Genomic DNA, 18,299 nt, shown 5'->3' with positions numbered 1-18,299 from the left:
TTACAGTGCTTACAATAAAAAAGGATATAAAATTGGAAATAAAAAGTGACATACTAATATGCAAAAACAATGCTAAAATAAAAGGGAGAAAACTTACAGAAATATCGAACTTTGCATCCTGATGCTCTGTCCTTGAGGGAGGGGGGGATATGAAATGGAGCACATCAGCTAGGCTGCCCCTCACTGTGAACAGGCCTAATTTATAGATTAACTTGGAGATCGGATTTCTAGACCAGCCTCTCATGTTAATATTCTAATCCTTGGTTTGTGACTGGACTGTGGTTATTTTACCAATGAATACATTATTTTCTTTGAACACTATTTGTGTGACCTTTCTCATAGATGGATAGTGTCATTCTCCAATTGGCATCTCTTCTTCAAAAGAGCTGGAGGGTGTGAAATGTTTCCGCTTGTGGTTCTCAGTAAAGCCCCCTGGTGAGATTGGAGACAGGAGACTGCCTTCTCAGGATAACATGAGGTCTTGACCTGTGTGGAGAGCTGCAGTGTAAGGACAAATGTTAATTACTGCTGGTCATACATCCTATATACTGTACATATTTCACTACAGGCTGTGAACCAGGCACTGTGCAGTACCCTTGTGTGAACAACGCCCTATGCGGGCCTTTATTGTGCAATTGTACACTGGGCAGTCACCCCCTCCAGGATTGGGTAGGTGGAGAGTGGCTGTTGATCTGGTATTTTGCACCTGTGTTGCTAACATCTTGCTTTATGGGCTGGCTGCACCCTGTAGTGCATTTGTTCCAAGATCTGGGCAGGTAAGTGTTGCTGCCTTCTTGTCTGCTGTTTAAATTGAGTTTCTATTCTACTTTTCCTCTGATTGTTCCTCTCCTGATTTTGGCCACAAATACTGATGTAAAATACTGACCGTGTGAACGTGGCCTTGTACATAGGTTTAATGGGGCAGGATGAGTCTTCAGCCTCTGGACACATAGGCAGGTGTTTGTATTCACTGACAGCAGGCACAGGTCTTGGAAAGCCTCACCTCTTCCCATTTTCACCCGCAGCGGTCGTTACAAGGTGGAGTTTGTGGAGGTCGGGGGAACTCTCACACTACTTGAAATCTTGGGCTTGAAACAGTTAAATGAAGAGCACAAGATGGAGGCTCTCGGGATCCTGCAGATTTTGGCTAGAGCCGGACACCAATACAAAGAGCTGATCTGTGAGAGTTACGGTGAGTGCGGAGATCTGGGTCATGATCGCTCCTCTTATCTCCTATAATAACCCCCATCATTCACCTCCCGGCAGGAGTGCGTGCTGTCGCTGAATGTCTCGCCAATGCCAAGATGGAGGCGACTCAGGAACAGGCGCAGATCTTACTGGAGCTGCTGGCTCATGGGAACCCCAAGTACCAGAGCCAAGTGTACAAGGGTCTGATCGCCCTCTTACCCTGTGCCTCCCCGAAAGTTCAGCACTTGTCTCTACAGACGCTGCGCATCGTCCAGGTAATTGGTGACCGAATATAAACCCCTCAGTGACCGGTTTTCTCCCAGAGCTTGGCAGCTTGATTTGTGGGGCCCTAAATTGGCGTCCATGTTGGTTCTCCATGGTGGCCAGCCAGGGTTCAGCGACCGTCCTCAGATGACACGGCCCCTGTGACGCCATGATTTGTGTCACGCTGGAGGCCTTCTAAAATTCAGAGGCACCAGGATGCCGGCAATACTCCTGGTCCGGCCTCTGCGGAGGACTGACATGGAGGCTGACCCATTGCGCAGGTTTCACACGTCCACCATTCATGGTTGGAGTACGAACCAGCTGCAAGTTTCCTGACTCAGACCTGTGGTGCGGACCGCGATGTCCGGACTGTGATTGTCAGACTAAGCGCAAATTCAGACGCCTGTAAAACACGGTCCGAGTGCAGACCAAGATGTCCGCACCGGCCGTGGGTCTCCCGATCTCACCTCTCCAGACTCTAAGCTGCCGTCAAAAGATGAGAAGGGAAGCGGGCGCGTGTAAAGGGAAGCGGGCGCGTGAAAAGGCCTAAAATATATTGGGAGCCTGTTCTATGCAGCAGACTGAGCTCTTCTTAGCGGGGCTGTTGGGCTCGCTCTGACAGTGATTTGGATGCGTTTTTCCTGCTACTTTTTTGGGGGATAAAACCCGCACGTTTTACATTAGCACCAAACCCTCAGCCCACGTTACTGTTTTCCCTTTGCGTTATTTGACCCGTGCCACGTTTTCTTTTTCTAAAGCCAGATTGTCAATTCTTTCAGTATTTTCCCTTTGAAGCTTTTTCTGCATTTCGTTTTTGTTAACGTGACTTTTTTCTTTTCAGTCTCATGGCATTTTTTGCTGATTTTTACGCCAAAGTCTTTGCAATGAGAATGCTGGTTGTTGAATTTGTCACAAAATAGAGAAAGTGCTATTTTTATGTCTTCAACGCTTTTTATAACGTTGAAAAAGTTACGCCATTAAAGGGGTCGTAGATAACATCACTCCGGGGGGACTGTAATACATTTGTCCCAAATTTTGCAGCTTTTTAAGATGTCACATTTCACCGGGTATCACCGGGCGTAGTGCTGCCCCACGTAGCATCGCCCGGTGGGAGGGTGTAGTAGGGTGTCGCCAAGCGTCATGCTGTGTGACTCTGAGGATAGAAGGAGGGAGAAGACGGTAGATGGATGTTAGGGGAATTACTGTGGGTGACGCTTCTTAAATCTGCGGTGCTGCAGCAAATCGGCCCAACGCTGCGGAGTTGTGAGCGCAATCCTGAAAAGAGCTGCTTACTCCAAACCTCCAATAACACGTGAGACCCCCTGATTACATCACTGGGGGACATCTACGCTCTGTGCCCGGCCTGAACTGCGGATTGTGATTGCTCCCTACAGGACATTGTACAGACGCCTCATCCGGCCATAGTGGATCCGCTGCTGGGGGCGCTGCAGTCCATGCACATGGAGGTGCAATATGAAGGTGAGTGCAGTGATGATATGGCGTTATAATCTCCGGTGTCCGCGCTGATGGCGATATACACTGTGTACGGTTATAATCCCTGACGTCCGCGCTGATGGCGATAAATGTAAAGTGCTGCGGAATATGTCAGCGCTATAGAAATAAAATTTATTATTATTATTATATACACGGTGTACGGTTATAATCTCCGGTGTCCGCGCTGATGGCGATATACACGGTGTACGGTTAGAATCCCTGACGTCTGCGCTGATGGAGATATACATGGTGTACGGTTATAATCTCCGGTGTCCGCGCTGATGGCGATATACACAGTATACGGTTATAATCCCTGACGTCTGCGCTGATGGCGATATACACGGTGTACGGTTATAATCTCCGGTGTCCGCGCTGATGGCGATATACACAGTATACGGTTATAATCCCTGACGTCTGCGCTGATGGCGATATACACGGTGTACGGTTATAATCTCCGGTGTCCGCGCTGATGGCGATATACACGGTGTACGGTTAGAATCCCTGACGTCCGCGCTGATGGTGATATACATGGTGTACGGTTATAATCTCCGGTGTCCGCGCTGATGGCGATATACACGGTGTACGGTTATAATCCCTGACGTCCGCGCTGATGGCGATATACACAGTGTACGGTTATAATCTCCGGTGTCCGCGCTGATGGCGATATACACGGTGTACGGTTATAATCCCTGACGTCCGCGCTGATGGTGATATACATGGTGTACGGTTATAATCTCCGGTGTCCGCGATGATGGCGATATACACGGTGTACGGTTATAATCCCTGACGTCCGCGCTGATGGCGATATACACGGTGTACGGTTATAATCTCCGGTGTCCGCGCTGATGGCGATATACACGGTGTACGGTTATAATCCCTGACGTCCGCGCTGATGGCGATATACACGGTGTACGGTTATAATCTCCGGTGTCCGCGCTGATGGCGATATACACGGTGTACGGTTATAATCCCTGACGTCCGCGCTGATGGCGATATACACTGTGTACGGTTATAATCTCCGGTGTCCGCGCTGATGGCGATATACATGGTGTACGGTTATAATCCCTGACCTCTGCGCTGATGGCGATATACACAGTGTACGGTTATAATCCCTGACCTCCGCGCTGATGGCGATATACACGGTGTACGGTTATAATCTCCGGTGTCCGCGCTGATGGCGATATACATGGTGTACGGTTATAATCCCTGACGTCCGCGCTGATGGCGATATACACGGTGTACGGTTATAATCTCCGGTGTCCGCGCTGATGGCGATATACACGGTGTACGGTTAGAATCCCTGACGTCTGCGCTGATGGCGATATACACGGTGTACGGTTAGAATCCCTGACGTCTGCGCTGATGGCGATATACACGGTGTACGGTTAGAATCCCTGACGTCCGCGCTGATGGCGATATACACGGTGTACGGTTATAATCTCCGGTGTCCGCGCTGATGGCGATATACACGGTGTACGGTTATAATCTCCGGTGTCCGCGCTGATGGCGATATACACGGTGTACGGTTAGAATCCCTGACGTCCGCACTGATGGCGATATACACGGTGTACGGTTATAATCTCCGGTGTCCGCGCTGATGGCGATATACATGGTGTACGGTTATAATCCCTGACCTCTGCGCTGATGGCGATATACACGGTGTACGGTTAGAATCCCTGACGTCCGCACTGATGGCGATATACACGGTGTACGGTTATAATCCCTGACCTCTGCGCTGATGGCGATATACACGGTGTACGGTTATAATCTCCGGTGTCCGCGCTGATGGCGATATACACGGTGTACGGTTATAATCTCCGGTGTCCGCGCTGATGGCGATATACACGGTGTACGGTTAGAATCCCTGACGTCCGCACTGATGGCGATATACACGGTGTACGGTTATAATCCCTGACCTCTGCGCTGATGGCGATATACACGGTGTACGGTTAGAATCCCTGACGTCCGCACTGATGGCGATATACACGGTGTACGGTTATAATCTCCGGTGTCCGCGCTGATGGCGATATACATGGTGTACGGTTATAATCCCTGACCTCTGCGCTGATGGCGATATACACGGTGTACGGTTAGAATCCCTGACGTCCGCACTGATGGCGATATACACGGTGTACGGTTATAATCCCTGACCTCTGCGCTGATGGCGATATACACGGTGTACGGTTAGAATCCCTGACGTCCGCACTGATGGCGATATACACGGTGTACGGTTATAATCTCCGGTGTCCGCGCTGATGGCGATATACACGGTGTACGGTTAGAATCCCTGACGTCCGCACTGATGGCGATATACACGGTGTACGGTTATAATCTCCGGTGTCCGCGCTGATGGCGATATACACGGTGTACGGTTAGAATCCCTGACGTCCGCACTGATGGCGATATACACGGTGTACGGTTATAATCTCCGGTGTCCGAGCTGATGGCGATATACATGGTGTACGGTTATAATCCCTGACCTCTGCGCTGATGGCGATATCCATGGTGTACGGTTATAATCTCTGGTGTCCGCTGATGGCGATATACACGGTGTACATACAGTATATGGTCAGTGGTGCAGTATGTCGATGCTTCTGCAGATAACCACATGGCAGCTCTGACACCTCGTGGTCTGGGTCGGCAGTTCTGGGTGCAGGTCTTTGCTCAGACTGTGGTTTGTAGGGGGCGTTACAGGAAGGACAGACAGCGGCTCTGGCGCCTCTGTGATTTGTGACTGTTTTGCTTCTTGTTAAATCCTCCTGAGAGCTCTGCATGGATCGGAGGGTGAACCTGTGCCCCCCCCCCCCCCCGTTCCCCCTGTGGCAATAAGGGGTCACCACCAGCTAAAAAGCAGATAGGATCGTGCATTATGATGAGCTATTGGGCTGCAGAGGGCCCATATCCCCGTACAGGGGCCCATTCTGTGTCTTCTCCTGTAAGCCGCACATTATAAACTGTGATAATTGACAGAATCCAGTGAAATAGATCTCTACAGTTCTCTGTGCTGATCATCTCTACATATAAAACTGAATATGTGTGTGTATGACCAACCAATCACTAAGCATCTCTCATTTCACCAGAGCTGGTTAAAAGAAGCTGAGCTGTGATTGGTTGCTATGAGCAAGTTTTCCCACTTGACAACACCTCACAGACACTGACATGGTGGGAGAAATCTAGCATCCCCGGGAACATAAGCTCCAGCCGTCGTCTGCCCCAGAGAGGAGCAGAGAGCACATGACAGAAATGAATCCCCCCTCCCTGCCCATATACCCATCACACATCCTCCATCCCGTAGGCATCATCTTCCCTCTTAAAGGAATCTCCGGTATGGAAGTCAGAGCAAATCCATCCAGTGCTTTGGTTTTGACCCCAGGCCTCTCTTAAAGGGAACATTGGTATGGAAGTTAGGACCATTCCACTCAGCTGTGTGGTTCTGACCCCAGGCTGACGGGATGATGCGGGATATTAGTGGTAGTAGTCTGGTGGCTCTGGCTGATGGGATGATGTGGGATATTAGGGGTAGTAGTCCGGTAGCTCTGGCTGACGGGATGATGTGGGATATTAGGGGTAGTAGTCCGGTAGCTCTGGCTGACATGATGATGTGGGATATTAGTGGTAGTAGTCCGGTGGCTCTGGCTGACGGGATGATGTGGGATATTAGGGGTAGTAGTCCGGTGGCTCTGGCTGACATGATGATGTGGGATATTAGGGGTAGTAGTCCGGTAGCTCTGGCTGACATGATGATGTGGGATATTAGTGGTAGTAGTCTGGTGGCTCTGGCTGACGGGATGATGTGGGATATTAGGGGTAGTAGTCCGGTGGCTCTGGCTGACATGATGATGTGGGATATTAGTGGTAGTAGTCTGGTGGCTCTGGCTGACGGGATGATGTGGGATATTAGGGGTAGTAGTCCGGTGGCTCTGGCTGACATGATGATGTGGGATATTAGGGGTAGTAGTCCGGTGGCTCTGGCTGATGGGATGATGTGGGATATTAGTGGTAGTAGTCCGGTAGCTCTGGCTGACGGGATGATGTGGGATATTAGGGGTAGTAGTCCGGTGGCTCTGGCTGACATGATGATGTGGGATATTAGGGGTAGTAGTCCGGTAGCTCTGGCTGACATGATGATGTGGGATATTAGTGGTAGTAGTCCGGTGGCTCTGGCTGACGGGATGATGTGGGATATTAGGGGTAGTAGTCCGGTGGCTCTGGCTGACATGATGATGTGGGATATTAGGGGTAGTAGTCCGGTAGCTCTGGCTGACATGATGATGTGGGATATTAGTGGTAGTAGTCTGGTGGCTCTGGCTGACGGGATGATGTGGGATATTAGGGGTAGTAGTCCGGTGGCTCTGGCTGACATGATGATGTGGGATATTAGTGGTAGTAGTCCGGTGGCTCTGGCTGACGGGATGATGTGGGATATTAGGGGTAGTAGTCCGGTGGCTCTGGCTGACATGATGATGTGGGATATTAGGGGTAGTAGTCCGGTAGCTCTGGCTGACATGATGATGTGGGATATTAGTGGTAGTAGTCTGGTGGCTCTGGCTGACGGGATGATGTGGGATATTAGGGGTAGTAGTCCGGTGGCTCTGGCTGACGGGATGATGTGGGATATTAGGGGTAGTAGTCCGGTGGCTCTGGCTGACATGATGATGTGGGATATTAGGGGTAGTAGTCCGGTAGCTCTGGCTGACATGATGATGTGGGATATTAGTGGTAGTAGTCCGGTAGCTCTGGCTGACATGATGATGTGGGATATTAGTGGTAGTAGTCTGGTGGCTCTGGCTGACGGGATGATGTGGGATATTAGGGGTAGTAGTCCGGTGGCTCTGGCTGACGGGATGATGTGGGATATTAGGGGTAGTAGTCCGGTGGCTCTGGCTGACGGGATGATGTGGGATATTAGGGGTAGTAGTCCGGCGGCTCTGGCTGACGGGATGATGTGGGATGTTAGGGGTAGTAGTCCGGTGGCTCTGGCTGACGGGATGATGTGGGATATTAGTGGTAGTAGTCCGGTGGCTCTGGCTGACGGGATGATGTGGGATATTAGGGGTAGTAGTCCGGTGGCTCTGGCTGATGGGATGATGCGGGATATTAGGGGTAGTAGTCCGGTGGCTCTGGCTGACGGGACGATGCGGGATATTAGGGGTAGTAGTCCGGTGGTTCTGGCTGACGGGATGATGCGGGATATTAGGGGTAGTAGTCCGGTGGCTCTGGCTGACGGGATGATGTGGGATATTAGGGGTAGTAGTCCGGTGGCTCTGGCTGACGGGATGATGTGGGATATTAGGGGTAGTAGTCCGGTGGCTCTGGCTGACGGGATGATGTGGGATATTAGGGGTAGTAGTCCGGTGGCTCTGGCTGACGGGATGATGTGGGATATTAGGGGTAGTAGTCCGGTGGCTCTTGCTGACGGGATGATGCGGGAGATTATAGTGAATGTGACTATGTGGAGTGGGCGGGGCTATACACTCAGCGCTATATTTATATATCTATATATATCTATATTCATTATAATTTGTTATAACTAACTGCAGTTAGTTACTATGCCCGGGCAGCACCGGGCTCTTCAGTTGGTATAGAATAAATACCAGAAATAACTGTATGGATAGTACTAATGATCGTCTGTGCTACGCATGTGAAAGCGTAGTGTGTGTAAATGTCCACAAGAGGGCAGCAGACGATAACGTGTGGAGCGCTGTGTCAAGGGGGAAATGACGCCCCGAGACCCCTGCAGACTATCAATTATACATCACAAATTCAAATTCAAAGAAGCTTTATTGGCAGGACTAAATACACATTAGTTTTGCCAAAGCAACTGTACAGAAGGGAATAGGGATAGGGACTGTAGGGATGTTTGGAAGGGGCTGTAGGAAACGTGGATGGGGCAGATCCAGGGTCGGGGCTATAGAAGTCCATGGCATATCATAGTTCTCTTTCTCGCAGTGTATGATATGCGCTCACATATTGCGCTGCTATCTCCACTGCTCTCTCTTCTTCCCCCAGCAGGATATATGTTTTCTCTTCCTCCTTCATGGTGGTGAAATCCGGGAAGAGATGTGAGAGTCTCCTGAAGTGAGTGTCCCTCACTGCTGAGTATTTGGAGCAGTGTAGCAGGAAGTGGGTCTCATCCTCCAGGGCCTCCTGGTCACAGTGTTGGCACAGTCTTTCCTCCCTGGGCTTGTAGCTCTGCCTGTGTCGGCCGACCTCGATGGCCAGACTGTGGGCACTGAGTCTATACCGGCTCAGGATCTTGCAGTCTCTGGGGTCCGGGACTTTCTCCAGGTATGGGGCCACTATACCGCTATAGACCCCTGCAGACTATCACTTATAGCGCTTCAGATGTTGTATTTTCAGCTACATAACGTCTAATCCTGAGAGTCAGGCGCGTTCACCTTGTGATGGAGAATCCACTGCAGGTCCCCAATCTCCCGCTCCCTGGAGTTCCCCAGGCCTCCCACACATAATGTTCTGCTCTGAGAACATGGCAGACTCCAGGGGTCTCGGTCACTGCAGTAACCCTATAAATGCCGCTCCGGGGGTGGGAAAAGTCCCAGGGAGAAGAGGAGGAATGAGTCAGAGCTCTGGAGGTTATCTGAGGACACATGGGAAGAGCCCTGCAGCCATGTGACGCCCCGCCTCCGGCTGTGATTTGCATATCCCCCAGGATGCACCTGACCCGTCCTCAGAACTGTAACGTTTTTTCGTCCTTTTCCGTTAGTTTTTGTGGTAAAGTTCAGTAACAGATCAGATACATTGTGTCCGGGGGCCGTAGAACGTGGCCCCCACCATCCACCCAGGAGCCGTCCTCTCCGCGGGGGTGATGAGCGCAGCGCAGGCCCCGGGTGACGCCGGCCGCTCTCCTCTCTATACTCTGGTTTCTCTTCAGATCGAATAAATCTTTCGCCTTTTACTAAAGATTTCCGTGGAGAGGAACAATTATGAGTTTCATATAATTTTTTGCTGCCCGGCGCTCGCTGGGTTTCCTGCACTGGTGAAAAGCAGATGAAGAGAAGGTGACGGGACTGGTGCTCCGGCCTCATCACCGTTCTGACCACTGTCCCTTTAGGAGGTGATCACTCTGGAGCGTCTGTGGATCCCGCCGATTCTGAGATTGTGGTTGTTTTCGTGACACATTGTATTTCATGTAACTGGTGACATTTATTCGATATGATTTGTGTTTATGAAAAAAAAAACAACAGAGCGTCATGTCACACAGAATAGTTAATAAATGACATTTCCCACATGTCTACTTCACATCACAATTTTGGAAACATAATTTTTTTTAGTGAGGACGTTATAAGGGTTAAAAGTTGACCAGCGATTTCTCATTTTTCCAACAAAATTGACAATCCATGTTTTTAGGGACCACCTCACATTAGAAGTGAGTGTGGGGGTCAATATAACAGAAAATACCCAAAAGTGCCACCAATCTAAAAACTGCACCCCTCAAGGTGCTCAACACCACATTCAAGACGTTTATTAACCCTTCAGGTGCTTCGCGAGAACTAAAGCAATGTGGAAGGAAAAAATGAACATTTAACTTTTTTCACAAAAAACTTACACTAGAGCCAAACTTTTTTATTTTCATAACTGTATCAGGAGAAAATGGATCACAAAATTTGTTGTGCAATTTCTCTATAGTGCGCCGATACCCCGTATGTGAGGGAAAGCCGCTGTTTGGGCGCATGGCAGGGCTCAGAAGGGAGGGAGCACTGTTTGACTTTTTGAACGCAAAATTGGCTGGAATCGATGACGGGCGCCATGTCGCGTTTGAACACCCCCTGATGTATCTAAACAGTGGAATCCCCCCAATTCAAACTCCAACCCTAACACAGCCCTGCCTCTAATCTTAACCCTAATCCCAACCCCAAAACCACAATCGCAACCCCCAACACTAAGTTCAAAACAACCCTAACTGCAAAGAATGTAAAAAAAATAATAAAATTGTGTTATTATTTTTACCTAGCTAAGGGGGTGATAGGGGGGGGAGGGGGGTTACTACTTTTTTATTTTGCTCATTGTGTTAGGGTCTATCACAGTGATCATAATGAACCAATACGATAAAATCTCTTGTTGCCGGGTACCAGCCTGCAGATCTCAGCGGGCGCACTGCACATGTGTCACCATTTTCTTCCAGGAAGATGACATTTGGGGCCGGGGCAGGAGGATCCGGGGATGGCGGAGGTATCAGGGGGCTCGGGGGACCCTATTCCTTTCTCCTCTGGTATGCGTGATCATTTCAGAGGAGAAATGAATGGAAAACCAGACTTTTTTTTCGTGTGTTGATCGCTGTTATTCGGTGAATAATGGCGATCACAGGACTGGGGACGGTAAAATCCGACCCGAATCATATTCTCCAGGATCTCCGCTACCCCTGGTAGCAGAGTCCCCCGAGATTCTCTGACGTTGGGGGGCGCTATACACTTATTTCTCAGTGCCGTTAAAAAGCAGTGCCGAGGAATAAGTTCCCTTAACTGTTGCCGTTAAAAGGCGTATTGACGGTCATTAAGGGGTTACGATCAAGTGATCTAATGGTCGATTCTTTGGTCATGGTTCGCTACCTGGCGCCTTGTTGTGGGGGAATCGCTTCACTCTCTGCTGCTAGGTGGTCGGATTAGTCCTTGGGCAACGAGAGGCAGCTGAGGAAAAATGGTGGTAAAGCGGGGTTGTGGACGATGACTGAAGCACAAGGCAGACGGCTGGAGGAAGCGGCGCTCTGCCTCTACTTTGATGTAACTTAAGAGAAAAAAGACCAAGCAGAGAATGGCCTGCACACCAATTAAGTCTGATAACACATGATAACCCCCTTGGAGTTCGGGCCTTCGAGCTGTCCTGGCAGTTTTGGACACGTCCTTCTGGCGGATTTCTCCACATTGGAAATCCGTTTGCTCCTGTTTGGAGACGTTACACCACCAGCCTCACTATCAGGACTCGTCGGTTTTCTGCACTGGAAATGAATCCTCCCCTATTTGGATCCGTCCATCGGCTCTATGATCCGGACCTGGCGTTTGGTTTCTACAAGGTTAATATCTTGTTCCGTTTCATCAGAACTGGTTTCTTTTTGATACTATATAGGTAAAAATGATTTGTTATCTCTTTACCTCACACTTGTATATTCCTTCACAGGATTTTCTTTGTCTATTGCCTCATTTTTTCATCGTTGTATATGGTGGACACTGTCTATTTGTACATTATCCCCTCCCAACCTTCCCATTGTTAATGAGGGCGCTTTTTACACATACATGACCATTTGGATATAATATTCAATTCCCAGATGTACAAATATGTGACCTTGGCTGGTTTGAGTACGGTCAAGGTTTTTTGCTATATTATAATATCAAAGCCATGGAGGTCTATATATATATTGTTAACCATCCATTGTACATTTATTATTATGCATATATATTTTATTTTTGGTATATACACACACTTTATGTATGCATAGTGATTACCTTTTTTGCGCACTTACTGGTTGGAGCGCATAAAAATACATTTTGGCTGATTTGCTCCATGTTTTCTCTCTTTAGATGTAGGAGGTACGGTGTGTTTTCATGATTTTGATGGATTATATACATTTTTTCTTACCATGTGATGCATAGACTGTGCCAGGTTAGTGATTATACGGAGGCAAAGGATACTTTTTATTTGTGCTGAAGGTTTTGCAGCCTCTGGTTTGCAGCTTTTCACTAGTTACTGTATCAGACCGGTCTGAATAAACTGAATACACTGCGCAGGTGCAAACAAACCATTACAGCGGTATATGGAATGATCTTGTGGCCTTCCCGCGAGATGGGACAATCCAGTGGTCCTCTCGCGAGATTTCGGTGTGAACGCCGGGCTGCACGAGACATCTTCAGGGCCATGACCGCTGGGGAGTTTTCACACACCAGGTATTATCTACATGCCATTTAAACGCTGAGTTTGGGCCAGCAGGCACACTTCCCATACGCGTGGGGCTGCTCCTCACACCCCTGCTCCATGTCTTCAGCCCTGTCTTAGCTTGATTTTGGATGCCTATGGGCATGATTCCCTTGGCTATCCACAGACTTCATGGGTGCCTGGCCGTCCACCAGCACGTCATCTGGCAATATTGAGCTGCTTTCAGGGTGTTTGCTCATTAGTGGCTCAGTGAGTATGTAGCTACAACTTCTCTTACATCTTAGCAGCCTTATTTGTTTGCAGGCTCCTGAATTGTGGTCCTGGAAAGTTTGTACATTGGGCTGATATATAGGAATCAATGTGGAGACTACATATGTCTGAGAACAAACTCTGCACACATGGTGTATTGTGACGGCTTTTCATGGTCTGTGCTCCATCCCTATTATGGCTGTATGTGATTGTTACAGGCGGGGGTGTCGCATGGACTTCCTTTGTCCTTTTTAATAGTTTTTAGCACGTGTGTTGTGTTTTCCAGTAAAGCATTTTTCTTTGGTTCTTATGTGTTATCAGATGTAATTGGTGTGCAGGCCGCCATTCTTTGGTCTTTTTTCTCTTCCAGTTCATGGTTCTCCATGCCAGGCTTTTGCACCCCCATATATAGAACCCATTGATTGTTTGGGGCACCCCACACCTTTCATACAACATACTGTGATGTAACTCTGAGGAGAAGTGTCGGCATTTCCATGAATCGTGGCCTGAAAGCTGTGGGATGTAAAGGGAGGTTTTCGTGTTTGTGGTCTAATAGTTGGGAAACCGAGGAGTCCGAAGGACGATCTGAAGAAAACTGGAGTCTGGAGCAGTAAACGGAGGCTTCTGTAACGGAAAAACGGGATATTGAGAAACTGCCGGAAGAAGTGAAGACGAAAGGATTGTGTGCGGGGACGATTGCGGGAAGATGAGGAGGCCGACTGTTATCATGGAAGAGTAATAGGAGAAACGGGAGGGAGGAAGAGAAAACCTCTGTAGATATCAACGTGGAAAAGGTAGTAGATAGGAAAGAGAGCGAGAGAGCGGTCACTGTCACCGATACAGAGTCGTGAATATCGTACAGATGAAGATTATAGTGTGGAGCCAATGGATTGTGATGAGAGAAATGGAAAGAAAATGTTGGTATTTGGGCTAAAGGGGAAACTGGTCTGTAATTGGTATGTGAAAAAAGTCCATTTGTTATGTATGTAAGTGTTGTTTGTTTAGGTAATATCTGTGTTAGTTATTTACACATCACCAAACCAGATCTCACACTTTGCACTGACGAAGGGCAGCACCCCGAAACACGGTGTCTGCAAGCGGAGATTCTGGTTTGGGTTTTATCCTAAGTCATGTGACGAGGTAAGGGGCCGACGTTGACTTCTAGGATTGTTACTTCCTGTGGATGGCGCTAGAGATCTAGTCCTCCTGGTGAACTCCTGGTGTTTCCTCCCTCTACTAATGTACCTATACCCGACATTGCCATTTCTGTGTGTGGTTCCACTATTACTCCCCAGCAACATGCCCGCTGTCTTGGGGTCATACTTGATTCCGAGCTTTCCTTTGCCCCCCACATTCGATCACTGGTTCGCTCTTGTCATCTGCACCTCAAAAACATTTCTAGAATTCGACCTTTTCTTACCTTTGACTCTGCAAAAACTCTTACTGTTTCTCTTATTCATTCTCGTCTCGACTATTGTAACTCTCTTCTAATCGGTCTCCCTCTTACCAAACTCTCCCCTCTCCAATCTGTCGTGAATGCTGCAGCCAGGATCATATTCCTCACCAATCGTTACACCGATGCCTCTACCTTGTGCCAGTCATTACACTGGCTACCCATCCACTCCAGAATTCAGTATAAACTTATTACCCTCACCCACAAAGCCCTCCATGGCTCAGCACCACCCTACATCTCCTCCCTTGTTTCAGTATACCACCCTACCCGCGCCCTCCGTTCTGCTTATGACCTGAGGTTAGCATCCTCAATAGTCAGAACCTCCCACTCCCGTCTCCAAGACTTTACACGTGCTGCGCCAATTCTTTGGAATGCACTTCCCAGGTCAATACGATTAGTCCCCAATCCCCACAATTTTAAGCGTGCCCTGAAAACTCATTTATTCAGACTGGCCTATCGCCTCAACACATTAACCTAATCTATCCCTGTGTGGCACAGCCAAAAGTTTTACCATAACTAGGTTCCCGCATCATGTTCCCACATGCTTTATGCATCCATTAGCCCTCTGTGTCTGTACTGTTACACACTTAACACTATGGCTGGTCCATACAATCAGGGGCATCTGTTACCACCCACCTTCCGTGTCTCCCTCTTTCCTCATAGACTGTAAGCTTGCGAGCAGGGCCCTCACTCCTCTTGGTATCTGTTATGATCTATGTGATTATTGTTATGCTGTAATGTCTATTGTCTGTACAAATCCCCTCTGAAATGTAAAGTGCTGCGGAATATGTCGGCGCTATAAAAATAAAATTTATTATTATTATTATTATTAGTCCTCTCTGAAGAGTCTGCAGAGACGATTTGCATTTGTTATTTTATAGACTTAAAGGTCTCTAATGATGAAGGTTAATTTGTGGAAGTTTTCTTCCATGATGGACGATCTGAGCGAGACTGGAAATGGAAAAAAAAAAAAAAATTGCTCCTCTCATCCCCCGTCGCGGTCCCTCCGCGTCCTGTGGCTGTAAGAACGGTCTCCGAAACTCACAGTAACGAGAGAAAAGAAGAAGCCGCGGGTTCAGGATAAGAAAATAAAAAAATGAAACTGATGGAAAGTTCAGAGTTCTCTGCAAAATCCTGCAGCCATGTGACGCCCCGCCTCTGGCTGTGATTTGCATATCCCCCAGGATGCACCTGACCCGTCCTCAGAACTGTAACGTTCTCTCATTATTTTCCGTTAGTTTTTGTAGTAAAGTTCAGTAACAGATCAGATACATTGTGTCCGGGGGCCGGAGAACGTGGCCCCCACCATCCACCCAGGAGCCGTCCTCTCCGCGGGGGTGATGAGCGCAGCGCAGGCCCCGGGTGACGCCGGCCGCTCTCCTCTCTATACTCTGGTTTCTCTTCAGATCGAATAAATCTTTCGCCTTTTACTAAAGATTTCCGTGGAGAGGAACAATTATGAGTTTCGTATAATTTTTTGCTGCCCGGCGCTCGCTGGGCTTCCTGCACTGGTGAATAACAGGTTAATCGGGAAAAATATTCAGAATTGAGAGTTCTCAGTAGTTGATACCTTTTAATGGCTACCTGAAAAGATGGTGACACATTGCAGCTTTCCAGACTCCTCAGGTCTCTTCATCAGGCAAAGACTAATACAACATCTGAAGTCACATATTTATGCACAATACAACACAGAAATAACACAATAGATAAGACAAGTGACGTGAAGCAGAACTATCAATATGGGAGAGGGAGAAACATAAATATAAACATTGGACCAGTTCATAGATAAGGAGTCCGGATGTTTTATGGTCCTCTGATTGGGGTCTAGTTCTGTGTTGTGATGCCCCCACACGGTTTTAAAAGGAAATTCCTTAATTGATGTAAAAAGACATAAATCCATGCGACATATTCATTCCAGCACTGAGAGTGTCAAAGTTCGTTATAAATTTGTACTCCCAGGTTAACCAGGTCCTAGGTTAATCGGGGTGTGATCTCCTGTACAGGAGACTGATGTGCTGACTGACTACTGGGGACTGTAGCTTTTCCTTCCATGATCTCAGCTCTAGATGTGACCTCGCCGGGAGCCCTGGAATCTTCTCCATCGTGTGCTGATGAGCTTGTGGATAGTCACAAATGGGCACAAAAGACAAGAAAAACAACATCCATATCCAAAATGGCAACATCTGGCTCCAGTACTTCAGAGACCTCTATAAAGACATTCCACAGGAAGAACTAAGCCAAGAACAGGAAAGCATAATGGCAAAGCTAAAAGCAATGGAGGAAAAAGTAAAAAATTTCCAAAACCCCGTGGATGCACCTATCACACTACAGGAAGTAGCAGAGAGAATCTCTTCCATAAGATGTAGAAAAGCCGGTGGCCTGGATGGAATCCTACCAGAAATGCTGAAGTACAGCCCACCAGAAATACAGGCCGCAATGGTGAAACTCTTCAATATTGTGCTAAGTGCCGGCTACTTCCCTCCTACCTGGAATCAAGGCCTCATCACACCCATCCACAAGAATGGGGACAGGTATGACCCTGCCAACTACAGAGGAATATGTGTCAGCAGCAACCTGGGAAAACTGTTCAACAGCATCCTGAACAAGAGGATCCTGTTTCCTCACCGAGCACAACGTCCTCAGCAAGAGCCAAGCAGGGTTCATGCCAAACCACCGCACTACCGACCACATCTACACCCTGCACAGCCTCATTCAGAGCCACGTCCATAATACAAAGAACGGGAAGATATACGCCTGTTTCGTGGACTTTAAAAAGGCCTTTGATTCGGTGTAGCACCCAGGCTTATTCCTGAAACTGCTGGAGAGCGGAATAGGAGGAAAGACCTACGATGTCATCAAAAGCTCCTACACCGAGAACCTCTGCAGTGTGAGTGTGAACGGCAGAAGAACGGCCTATTTCCAGCAGCGCCGGGGAGTCAGACAAGGCTGCAGCCTAAGCCCAACGCTCTTCAACATTTACATCAACGAGCTGGCTACCACTCTGGAATCTTCCACAACACCAGGTCTCACCCTCCACGACGCGCAGGTGAAATTCCTGCTGTATGCAGATGACTTGCTGCTTCTGTCACCAACCGAGAAGGGCCTCCAAGACAACCTGAAAATCTTAGAGAAATTCAGCTCCACCTGGGCTCTACCGGTCAACCTAAAGAAAACCAACATCATGGTGTTCCAGAAAAGAAAGAGAAAATCAGACCAGCACCCTTCATTTGTCCTCAACAACTGCGCCCTTACAGGAACGGACAAATATACCTACCTGGGCCTAGAGATTCACCGGTCAGGGAGCTTCTAACAAGCCATAGAGACCCTGAAAGACAAGGCCTGCAAAACCTTCTATGCCATCCGAAGGAAACTCTACCATCTGCAGCCACTGGTGAGGGTCTGGTTAAAAATCTTCGACTCTATCATCGCCCCAATCCTCCTGTATGGCAGCGAAGTCTGGGGCCCTCACACCTACCCAGACTGGTCAAGGTGGGATTCCAGCCCAACAGAAATATTCCACCTGGAATTCTGCAAGCACCTTCTCCAAGTCCATCGGAGCACCTCCAACAGTGCTTGCCGGGCCGAGCTGGGCAGATTCCCTCTACATCTAACGGTTCTAAAGAGGGCACTGTCATTCCGGGCTCACCTACGTAGGAGCAATCCAAGCTCCCATCACCATAAAGCCCTGACACATGTAGGGGAAACAGAAAAACCAAGACCCTCGGAACAGCCCACCCAAACCCAACCAGACCAGACCACCAATCAC

The 18,299-nt window shown here is 48.5% G+C and overlaps 1 protein-coding gene and 2 non-coding genes across 3 annotated transcripts in view; all 3 read left to right on the top strand.

Moving 5' to 3' along the window:
• ARMH1 (armadillo like helical domain containing 1) overlaps positions 1-18,299 on the top strand; it is a 181,334-nt gene that overhangs the window by 51,844 nt on the left and 111,191 nt on the right. The window contains exons 4-6 of the mRNA XM_073544945.1: positions 1,026-1,192; positions 1,267-1,463; positions 2,847-2,931. Of these exons, the coding sequence (XP_073401046.1) occupies positions 1,026-1,192; positions 1,267-1,463; positions 2,847-2,931 (449 nt within the window). The remainder of the gene's footprint in view (positions 1-1,025; positions 1,193-1,266; positions 1,464-2,846; positions 2,932-18,299) is intronic.
• Positions 9,819-9,932, top strand: LOC141048916 (U5 spliceosomal RNA). The gene has a single exon (XR_012220195.1). It is a non-coding gene; the product is annotated as a U5 spliceosomal RNA (small nuclear RNA).
• Positions 15,920-16,034, top strand: LOC141048920 (U5 spliceosomal RNA). The gene has a single exon (XR_012220199.1). It is a non-coding gene; the product is annotated as a U5 spliceosomal RNA (small nuclear RNA).

The sequence above is a fragment of the Dendrobates tinctorius genome, unplaced genomic scaffold (assembly GCF_039654945.1).
Source record: "Dendrobates tinctorius isolate UK_male_01 unplaced genomic scaffold, ASM3965494v1 ptg000138l, whole genome shotgun sequence".
In the NCBI taxonomy this organism is placed as follows: Eukaryota; Metazoa; Chordata; class Amphibia; order Anura; family Dendrobatidae; genus Dendrobates; species Dendrobates tinctorius.
Note: the sequence above shows the minus strand (reverse complement) of the source record. Positions and strands in the feature narration are given on the sequence as shown.